Raw genomic sequence first — 11,503 nt, forward strand, 5'->3', positions numbered from 1 at the left:
ATAGTTATCTAATTTCAATCAGACTTGGTGCATTTTGAAGTTTAGAGAGGGAAGGGTGGTAACAGTTAGTTGTCCCAACTCCTCCAAAGACTTCGCTTTAAACGTTCTCTAGTCATATAATTAATGAAAGGGGTTAATTGCCCACTCTGTAGTGGAATCTATGGACAAAAGACATGAAGTGCATCAGTTAATCAGAAACAAAATTGTTAAAGTTGTTGGTTTCACATGGTTCAACTAAAACTAGATCAACAATCAATCCAATTGGATCTGGACCAGGTTCCTGCTTTACAGAGATGGATCTTACAAGATCCAGACATTGGCCTTGACAAATGCATTTCCCATTTGGAGTGGATCCTAACCTAGATTCACTCATGCATCTCAATACAAGTTTCATTGTGCAAAGTGGTCAGAACTAAGCCTTGTACGTTTGGACCCAAACCCAGACCCAGGCAATGGTGTGACCATTTTTGTCAATATCAGATTCAGCGATCTAACATGGATTGGACTCATTTATAACCCTACTAAACCATAATGTTTCCTTTACTAAACACCTAATATAAATTATTTTTTGGGGGGATCCAAGTGCATATTGGTCTGAGTAAATGGTTTGGACTTGCTCTGTACCCGTTTAGGTCCAATATCTGACCTTCAAAGGCTACTTGGAGGATCATGGCTTTGGTTCAACAAGGCAGGCTTAGCTTGACCAGGGTCTGACTTGGTGTGTCCAGATAAAGCCTTGCAGGTTAAACCCATCTTCTGTCCTATATGTTTTCACATAAAAGAAGTAGGAACTGGGTCCAATCTAGATCCGAACACGAATCACAATAAGCAGTCTTTTTCCAACTAGGACTCGGATTCTGCTACTTTGAACCGATGAATCGGATGGATCCACCTGTGGTGGTCCAGTGATCCAGGTCATGTTTAGGTCCAACTGAACTCATTGATTATTTTGCCATTGAAGAAAACCAAAGATGCAAAGATAAGACAAGCAAGAGCCATCATGTATAGACCAAATGTTTTGGTATTAACATAAATAAATAATTCCCACTCACTATTAACTGAATTTCCAAAGAAATTAACAAAGTTTGAATATCTTAAATTCATAGAGCTTGTGTATTTTGAAATTATAAAAAGTGATTAATATGCATAAATAAACAATTCTCACTCACTATTAACTGAATTTCCAAAGAAATTAACAGAGTTTGAATATCTTAAATTCATAGAGCTCGTGTATTTTGAAATTGTAAAAAGCGATTAATAAGTTACATGAGGAAAATCAGTTTAATTAAGACAATGATGAGGCGTCAAAGTTTTGACATTCATAAGATTAGTATCTTCCTAGGTTGAGTCTCTGCGCCTCAACTGGAACTTGACCGAGTTCGTGAACTCCAAAGTCTGCTTTTGGTAAAGAAAGAGTGAAGTTCATGAACTTGGCCATGTTCCATGTTTTGCCAAACACCCCTAGTGACAAAAAGTTGTCTTTTGCAACCGACCTACATAGGCTAGGGATTTTAATAGGTTCGATTCAGGAAGATCCAGACCCATGTCCAACTTGTACAACGTTTCGACTAGACCTATGCCCGGATTACCATTCTAAGTATTTGGCCCTAGACCCTAGCATAGATGTGACTGGATAAATTCTAAAGTAATTAACTCATATCCACTGCAAAAGCATTCCATTTTCACTTAGTTGGGACCCAATTCTAGAACAGATTGGATATATATCAAGCGAGTTGGATCCAGAAATGTGGTCTGAGTTTATATTCAGAAAAATATCCTTAATCATTTTTAGCCATGAAATATGCACAACTGTTACCTATCAACAGATCTGAACAGTAGCTTTCTGATCCACTATACTTGGATCCAGTTATGATTGTACATGACTGGTTCCAGATCCAAATGATATTTAATCCATATGGTGCATCAAATAGTTTTTTTTTTCTCTTTTGAACTAAATTGTGGATATGGTAAATGGGATGAAAGCTCTGCCCATATATTTGGATCCTTTAAGTGGATCCCAATCTGAGTCCAACCCATTTACAGCAAGCCGATGTGCAAATACTAAAGGGGGGCATTAGCTTTCCCTTTGCTTGTCCATGGCTGATAGACTAAACGCAAACATACAGTTTTTTCTTTCTTTCTTTTTAAATGATAAAGGCAACTCACTATGGTTGAGCCCTAATCATCATTCCTTTCTATGCATCTGGCATGGCCTAACTCCTAAGGTTAATGGTGCACAAAATCCCAAGAATGAAACCCTAGTATGAAAAGCAGATAGAATCTAGGCCCCCCTTGACCATATTAGTCACTAACATAAGGCTGTGACGAATGCATCCTGGTTGCACATTTACAAATAATAAATAATGATATTACAAATAATTGAAAACTAGCAACATCTTAAAATTTCAGCTTTGCCTTCTATAACCACAAATGAAATCGTAATTGCCTTGTTAGATGTACCCACATGTCAACAATGCAAACGCAAGCTCATACCCGGAAGAGAGTAAAAAAAATAGCTGTCAGAAAAAGAAAAAATAGTTAATTTAATCAACCTTTGCGTGCAAAAGGGAAACACAGCTTCCCTCACAACAGCAAAAGGAAAGGAAGAGAAAAATACTATATGGTGTATTGGCAAGAATCACCAGTTAATTTTTATCTTTAATTTTATTACTCAAGGATAAAGCACCATTATGGTACGGAGATACCAGATACTGGTGGAGGGTGCCACATTGACCATGGCCTTGTTTCAGTGCCCTAAAACTTCTGAGGGTACCACCCTCCTGCCTACCAAGAAAGTTTCCTTATTGCTTTGGCCTTGCATTTAGGGACACACACAGTGGGTATTGAAATCGTGACGTCCATTTTGAACGCCTTTTTAGGCAACCCACCTAGCTAGGTGTGTGTGGGTGGAGCCCTTGTGGGCATCACCAGTTTAGTTTTCTTGAAATTGTCTGAAACTAAGCATAGTCATCATTACTAATGGAAAATGAAAAGTAGAGGTTTCATACTCGATAGCTCCCATACAATATTATAAACAAATGGAACAAAATGATAAGATTAGGCCCCACCTTGATCACACTTGCAACCATCTTCCATGAAATAAAGTTAACACTATCTTAAAAGTTAACTGAACAGCATAAACAAGCAAACGAGCCTCACATTTGCAGAGAATGTGAAGCTGCAATCACCATTGAATAGGATAGTAAGAGGATTTCTTAACAAAAAAAAAGATCTAATATACAAATCAACAATTTTGTAAAAAGAACGCAGAGGCTATAAATTAAGAGGTCAAGTGGGCTTCGATGTGAAAAAGAAAAGGAGGGAAGGAAGAAAGGTTTTCCCTTTAGCAACCACTGGCAGACAAACAAAAGGTGTAAAAGAAAAAAAGGAAAACCTTCACAAAACCAAAGAAATTCCTTGATTCCAACTTTTCAACATATCAACTTTTTATGCTCGTAGGAAGTTTCACTCCCAACGCACCATCAGAATCACAATCTCCCTCTCTCTCTGGAAATCAATCTCTTCCTACAGCACTATTGGAAATCAGTCTTTCTCAGCACATCATTATCATCATCTCTCTCTCTCTCTCCAACCTGTTAGTGGATATCAATCTCTTCCTGCAGCACTAGTGGAACTGAGGCTTTCTTACTACGTCATCTCTCTCTCTTTCACACATCACCACAGATCAGTTTCTTTATCAGTATCAACAATAAAACTCTCTCTCTCTCTGCAACCTGTCACTGGAAATCAATCTCTTCCTAACAGCACTCCTGCAACTAGTTTCTCTCAATCTCTCACACATGTTCTCCAGTGCCCTCTTCTGAACAAATGTCGGAGGACAGAGGAAAGAAGGCCATATTTTAAATCCTGGGGAGTGTGGGCTGTCAACAACTTGGGCATCCATGTGTTGATCAGAGAGACTCTCACATGGTTTCCTCACTTCCCTATGCTTGAGAAACTCGTTGAAACACATTCCCCAACCTCAAACTTCAACCTGACCCACTGCTCAAGCACCACCTGGTTGGCTGCACTGGCCCGTCTCTGTTCCCCAACAAGGCTCTCCCTTCAAAACCCGTGAAAGGGCAGACCCTGAACAAAAGGATCCAGTGAGCGCCCGATGAGAACCCCATTTCGAGGTATTGGGATTCTAAGCTGAGGTGTCACTCTCTCTCACTCACCACCAACACGCCCTTTTAAGTTTTAATTACTCTTTCTAGTCTTGGTCTGCACTACAAAAAGGAAAAGAGCAAGCAATAAGAGGAAGAAGAGTGAACATTAGAGAAAAATAGAGAGAGAGAACAATGGGCAGTGAGATGGGGTCTCAAAGGGGACCTCCTCCCCTGCTACTCTCCTGTGTTCTCAAACGCCCATTAATTTTTTCTGCCATTTGTGTATGTTTCTCATGTTTTCCTCTCTGTTCATCGCTTTTTACTGCCTCTATGGTGGTTTTCACCGCCCTCTTTTTCACTTTTTTACCGCATCACATTCACAGAGGGCACAAAGGGGTAGGGATGGAGATCTCGCAGGAGAAGAGGAACCAGCTGAAACAGGAAGTGGGTATTGAAGAAGAGGCCGAAACTCGAAGTGGGTGCGAGTCGGATCGGAAGGAGAGACCGGATTTCTCTCCGGAAGACTCCGGCACCAACAATTCCGACGCCTCCGACTCGTCGTCCTCGCCGGAATCGACTATTTCTCTGCTAGAGAGCGATACCAAAGACTGGTCCGATTGCTCCATTTCGGACGACGAGAGTCTGATAGAGATTGCGCTCCCGGGAGGGCACTACCTAGAAGACAGCATCTGGGAGAAGGATTTTCCACTGTTGAAGATGCCGGAATATGCCTTCCAGAAGAAGGAATTTCCGGCGCTCATGGAACTTTCTTCTGAGCTCATAGAGGAGGATAACTTGATCGAGATTGACCTCTCTGTGGGATCTATCAAATGCTCAAGGGTTAAGATTGAGGCCTGAGAGGAAGAGAAACAGAGTGTGATTAGTTCGATACTGGGGCTCTAGAGTTGATTGAATGCTTGTTTGTTGGGGGAAGCCTTTGATGGTGGTGCTGTTTTTGTATATCAAAATCCTCTCCTTTCTTCCTTTCTCAAACTTATGTAGTCTGATTAAAATTATCACACTTGCTTATGTTTGTGAATGTAGTTTGTATCTATTTATTGAAAATAACAATCAAGTTTTGCATGAGTGGAACGGTGAGTGATGGCAATGTCAGTTGCTAAGTATACCAATAAATATATGCTCAGTTTTCATTGAAGAAATAACAACAGGTACTTGGTTCTATGCATGAATTTTTTATCACTCCATTTAAAAGAAAACTCATGTTGAAAGTGTGCCTTGTAGTAGCCACAACCATTGCCATTATTATTTTAGCCTGTGATAGTCTGATAAGCTAGTGCATTGTTAATGTCTGTCTGCCACTGTAATGGGCAAGTGGCCGAAGTCCCGTGATACTCCTGTGTTGTGAACAACCACCTCCCCCTCCCTCTCTCTCTCTCTCTCTCTCTCTCTCTCTCTAATATATATATATATATATATATATATATATATATTAGAGAGAGAGAGAGAAAAGGGTAGGTGCCTTACTTTTTTTTGCCTACCATGTGCATATCGAGCTTTGATAAGGGTTTTGACGTTGTTTTTCAAAAATCTGACCCTACACATGATCGATTTATTAGAAAATCACACTTAGATCATATTTTTTTGAGAAAAAAATATATTTTTTTAAGCATTAATTTTTTTTTAAATCATAGACCGTTGATTTTTTAATCTTATAAAAACATAATTTGGTGTTGGAATCGAACGATCCAAAAATAGATTCCCACAAAATCAAGCATGCAGATTACATCTCTATGGTCAGATTTTAGAAAAAATAAAAACAATCTTTCCAAAGCTCAATAGTAACGGTGTAGGCAAAAAAACGCATCAAGCACCTCTCTCTCTCTCTATATATATATATATATATATATATATATATATAGGTTTTTCAGGCTTTTTTTCATTTTATTTTAAATTTTTAACCGTATGAATGTGATCTATGTACTTGATTTTGTAGGGATCAACTCTTGAAGCGTTTGATTCCAGCACATGGGTGGGTTTTTATAAAGTTCAAAAAATCATCGGTCCAAAATCTTTGTAAAATTTGGAGGCTCCAAACATCTTTTTTCATCAATTCTTAGTAAATCGACCAGGCTCAATACATTTACAGGGCCGGAACCGCATAAAAAGCACCAAAAAAGCTAAAAACCCATTAAACATGCGGTTTAACACCAAATGGGTTTAGCACGGACTCATTACTCTCTATATGAAGGAAACTTGATTATGTAAACTAGCAAATACGTGAAATTTTGTGTTCACCGAGTATTTATGTCACTTTTTTAACAAATTAACCCTGCAAACATGTTATGCACGGTTCATTTGCTAGGAGTTTATGGGTCTCGTTTAAAAAAATGAACCTTAAAATTTATGAACATATAGTTTATTTTGAAGCCTTGAAAGAACGTGCTCACTTTTCCTAATTGGATGATCTAAAAGGTGGTTCTTATAAAACCAAACATGTAGATCTCATGTATGGTAAGATGAGAAAACCCAAAAATAAATTAAAATAGGTAGTGCACGAGTTTCCCTTTACTGGTACACACAATTGAATTACCCATATATATATATATATATATATATATATATATATATATATATATAGAGAGAGAGAGAGAGAGAGAGAGAGAGAGATGACAGGAGATAATGTTATGAAAATCCTAAATATTCTTATCATGCTCGGGCATGGAAGATATGCTGTCAAATCCTGTATGTAATTGTTGAAGACTCAAATGATGGATATGCAAGCTTGATAACTTATATGTTGTTATATATTCTCATGAATCTAAAAACTTTTGCTTGCAATGTATTATTTGGTCTATGGTTGATTATACAAGAAAGATCATAGATCCTTTTTCAGATCTCTCTTCAGCCCTGTCTCTGTGTATTTTTTTTCGCTATGCATAGTAAATCAAAGCTTCTATAAATCCAAATACACCTAATACATCAAAACTCATGGCCTGGCCCATGGATAAAGAAAGTTTGTTTGGACATCAAAAACAACAAAAATGAAAGCAAACATGTAATAACAGATTCAAAATTGTATCCAAGCATCCTCATGACTGGAGAGCTTATCTCGTCCTTCACTAATTGGGGCAAAAACCCCAGAACTTATAAATGACAGAATAAGGCTTTAGCCATGGCATAGCATGGCTAGTCATAGATAGCTAGGTTACAACTTCAACGAAGCACTTTTTAAGTGTCATGAGGATTCACATGTTCAATCAATTTACCAACATTTAAGTTCTGGGTTCAGCTTTCAGTTTACACCCCCATTAATAATTAAATAATGCCACCTCTTTCTCCTAAGCATCAATTTCACACAATCTACAAATTGAAAAGGAAAAGCATCGACATCCCCAGGGTTATGCGTTTTAACAATAATAGTAGGGACTGGGATTTTACTTGTAACAATGGTTCAGGATAAGACACTCACGTCAATTCCCCCAAAAAATAGGGATGGCAGTGGACAGGGGAGGAGGCCGGGGGGACAAGGTCTCCACCCCTGCCCCGTCTCAAAAATTTTCCCTCCATTCCTGCCTTCGTCCCGGAATGGATTTTGATTTTAACCTTCATCCCTGATCTATTCCCCGTTTCATGCCCTTCATCCCTGATCCAAACGGTACAAGGTGGGAAAGGGCTTCGTTTCTTCAATTCTTCCGCCATTGTCGCCTTTCACCGTTAAAGGATGAAGAGCAAGGAGAGGAGAAAAATGAGAGCTCGCATAGCTAGTTAGAGGGAAAGAGAAGAAAGAGAGATGAGAGATTTGATAAAGTATTTTATGTTAGGGTTATATATATATATATATATATATATATATATATATATATATATATATATATATATATATATATAGAGAGAGAGAGAGAGAGAGAGAGAGAGAGAGGATTTTATAATATGTATAAAGGTATAATAATAATAATTTTCTTAACGAAAATCAGGGACTGGACGGGGCAAAAGTAAGTCCATCACTGCTTCCATCCCTGCACGAGTTTTGATTTTAACCTCCATCCTTGGTCCATTTTCTACTTCATGTCCTCCAACCCTGGTCCAAACGGGGCAATTGCCCTCCTGCCGTTCCACTGCCATCCCTACCCAAAAGTCAAGGTTTTCTTGGATTGTAGAGTTTTGTCCTAATATTGAGAACACACCCATAATGTTTCGATGAATGTGGTCAATGAATCCAACATTTTGCTGCATTGTTGGCATGATTATAGTTGGTGGAATCCAAAATTCTAAGAAATTCTGGATTTTCCTTAGCAACCAGTGCTCCCTCGAGTAGGTGCTATTTTTTTTTTTTTGGATAATCCAAGGGAAAAACCCATCACCGACTGCACTTTGGCTGGCCTCATGTTGGTAAAACCCTTAAGGTCCATCCTCCCACTGGAGAGTAGGCCCAGTTTCGACCTTGCTGCAAAGAATGCCACCTGTGGGTTTCAAACTTGTGACGTCCCGTCAGACATATTCACATGTCGCCCCTGCCATATGAGCGGATCCCTTGTGGGCTACTTGTGAATAAGAATCAAGTGAAACTCAAGCAACACCAAGCTTGGCTCAGTAAAATGAACCTCTCCAGTTGTCTCCTTCAATGTTATTCTTTATTTGTTTCTTCTTTTTGGTAGATATGATTTACAAGTACTTGTGTCTCTGAGTTGTGCCCTTGGGAAATACATACTCATATTAGTTTTCCTTAAAATAGCTCTGTCCACCCGGCCAACTGGGTTGGTCGACACGAGTTGAATATCCAAAAAGTGCCTTCCTTGCTGCAAAAGGTCATAGCTAACTTGGATAGGGGCGTCAATGGGTCAGGTTTACCCGTATCCTACCCGAACCAAACCCTTTAGGGTTCAGGTATGGTGATAAATAAGAAGACCCGATTAAGACCCAGGTTCGGATCCAAAGGTCTGATTTGAGTTTTGAACTTGGGACGTCCCAACACAAGGTGACGTACTAACAGCATCTACCAAACAAGCGGATTTCAATGACAGTAAAGAGGCTAAGTTCCATACTAAAGAAGAAAATTAAATCAAGATCAAAGTTGGCAACCTAAGCTCAAGGCAAGCTTGTGCCTGAGCAGTCTATATTTCTTAACAAGCAAAAGCCTGAGCTGCCTAAAATTCATTTCATCTTGTGGTCTGCTTACTGAGGATTTACACAACCACAGTAAAACAGACGGGTTAATTTTTGTCATCTAACAACCAGCAACCTTTCTGAAATCCAATCCCCTTGTATATTCAACAGATGAATCAAGTGTTTTTCTTTTTCAATTGTCAAGTATTACTTTGGCAATTTGGTCACTTGACATACACTAGTGCTCCACGCTAAAATCAAGTTATACATTCCCCTAGTTGTTGATGTTGGAATTTGGGCATTGGGTCCAATCATCCCCGCCTATTCATCTAGCACAGATGACCGTGGTGCACAATACAAGTGCTTTTATTTTTAAATTTATAACCCGAAAAAACCACACCCGGCATGAAAACCTGGTCGCACTGGCTTAGCCTATCATATACCTACGGCAATCGTGCTGACAGCATAAAACTCAGGACCCCTGCCCCCGAGGCCTATGCTACACGCAGAGGATGGGCAGACCCATGAGAATTAAACCTTGACTGCCCATCTAACAACACAAGTGCTTGAATGCTTATCTCCATACTGACCGATAAATGCCTAAATTACATCTCTCATGCCTGTCCTTGTTCTTTTATCATGGGCAAAGAAGCACCAAGCAAAGATTAGTAGTACAAAGAGAAAAAAAAATTGTCAAAGTGTTAAATCATGTTGTATTAGTGATGGCATCAATGAAAGGTGGTGGTAGTGGAGTTGTGATTTTTTTTTTAAACTCGAACCTCAAAACCTCACAAATACTTGAGTTACTTAACATAATTTTTTTTATAAAAATATGCATAAAAATATGTAAAAAAAATTTCAAACTCGAATCGATAAATTGGGCAAATACCTGAGTTACTTCGTATAAAAAAATATAACTTCACATAAAAAACTGCAGAATTTATTTTAAACTTGAACCTCAAAACATCGCATATGGAATAAATTCACACCGAAAATATTAAGTGTGAGGACTAAAAAGGTCATAAAAATAATAATATTTACAACTTTGGACAGTGAACAGATTTGAAAAATTTTAAGATATTTCAAAAAATGTCATTTTTGTCAATACAGTATGGTTATTTTTTGTTTAAAAAAATATGAGGCTCATTTTTTGAAATTAGGGCCAAAAGTTTGACCTTTAAATGAAGATTTTTCCATACTTTTTATTTCACCTAACTACAATTAGCTCTTTAAAATTACATTTTCAAACTTTGCTTTAAAAAAAATTGTTGAATTCCAGTTTTGTAGCTCTCTACTTTTGTAATTATAGTTAGGTCTGGTAAATAAACCGAGCATGAAGTGTGCAAGCTGGTTTAATTCCTGCGTTGAGTTGACCGAGTTTAAACTCATAATGAGCTATAATTAGCTCTTTAAAATGACATTTGTAAGCTTTGCTTTAAAAAAATTAGTGGATGTCACTTTTGCAGTTCTCTACTTTTATAATTACAGTTAGGCCTGGTAAATGAACCGTGCTTGAACCATACAAGCTTGGTTCAGTCTTGTGTTAGAGTTGGCTGAGTTTAAACTCATAATGAGCCCGAGCTAAATGAACAGATTCGAGTGTGTGTTTTTTTTCTCAAAAAAGCTGGAATTCTGCTCATTTAGCGCAGGCTCATTATGAGTTTAAACTCAGTCAGCTAAACACAAGAATGAGCGAAGCTTGGGCACTTCAAGCTCTATACATTTACCTAGTTACACAAATAGAGACCAAAAAAGGTGGCCTTCAATAAATTTCTTTAAAAGGTTAAAAATGTCATTTTAAAGAGTTAACTGTAGTTAGGACTAAATGAGTAATTTCAATGGACAGTAACACAAGCAGTAAGCTAAGCAATTTCTTAAAAATTTAGATAAGAATTTGCTTTAAATATTTCCAAAATGAGGTGGCTAAAAGTAAATTAAGCACACAATTAGGTGCCTATATGTAAATTAGATATCCAAATTATTCTTAGGGTTGAAAACACATAGTTAACAGAAACCATATTTTGCCCTACTAATCCTGTTTCATGGTGCGAAAACACCAAAAAGCTCATTTCAAAATGCATACTAAACTCATCCATAAAAATATAGGAAACCAATTTCTTTCATCTATGGTAGTGACAATAATTGTATCCTTTTCAAACAAGGTAAGACATGGGATAAAAAGACCTCTAGAGCCTCCTCTTACTGTTGATCTAGCTTACTTCCATTAAAACCATCATCAGGCTTCTCTCACTTCAATTGAGGATTCCACGTACTGTTGGCCTCTCATGGTTCATGCCACGCAGGGACTCACTGGTATCATTTATTTGAGA

The 11,503-nt window shown here is 38.0% G+C and overlaps 1 protein-coding gene across 1 annotated transcript; it reads left to right on the forward strand.

Moving 5' to 3' along the window:
* Positions 1-4,045: 4,045 nt before the first annotated feature.
* On the forward strand, positions 4,046-5,193 carry LOC149838362 (uncharacterized). The gene is made up of 2 exons (XM_090007677.1): positions 4,046-4,136; positions 4,493-5,193. Exon 2 carries the CDS (start codon positions 4,512-4,514, stop codon positions 4,965-4,967), a length of 456 nt encoding a protein of 151 aa, XP_089863803.1. The 5' UTR covers positions 4,046-4,136; positions 4,493-4,511; the 3' UTR covers positions 4,968-5,193.
* Positions 5,194-11,503: the final 6,310 nt, after the last annotated feature.

Source organism: Nuphar pumila, chromosome 5 (assembly GCF_984573655.1).
Source record: "Nuphar pumila chromosome 5, dmNupPumi1.hap1.1, whole genome shotgun sequence".
NCBI lineage: Eukaryota > Viridiplantae > Streptophyta > Magnoliopsida > Nymphaeales > Nymphaeaceae > Nuphar > Nuphar pumila.

Coding starts and splice junctions, on each gene's coding strand:
- LOC149838362 (XM_090007677.1), top strand. CDS start 4,512: ATGGAGATCTCGCAGGAGAAGAGGAACCAGCTGAAACAGGAAGTGGGT.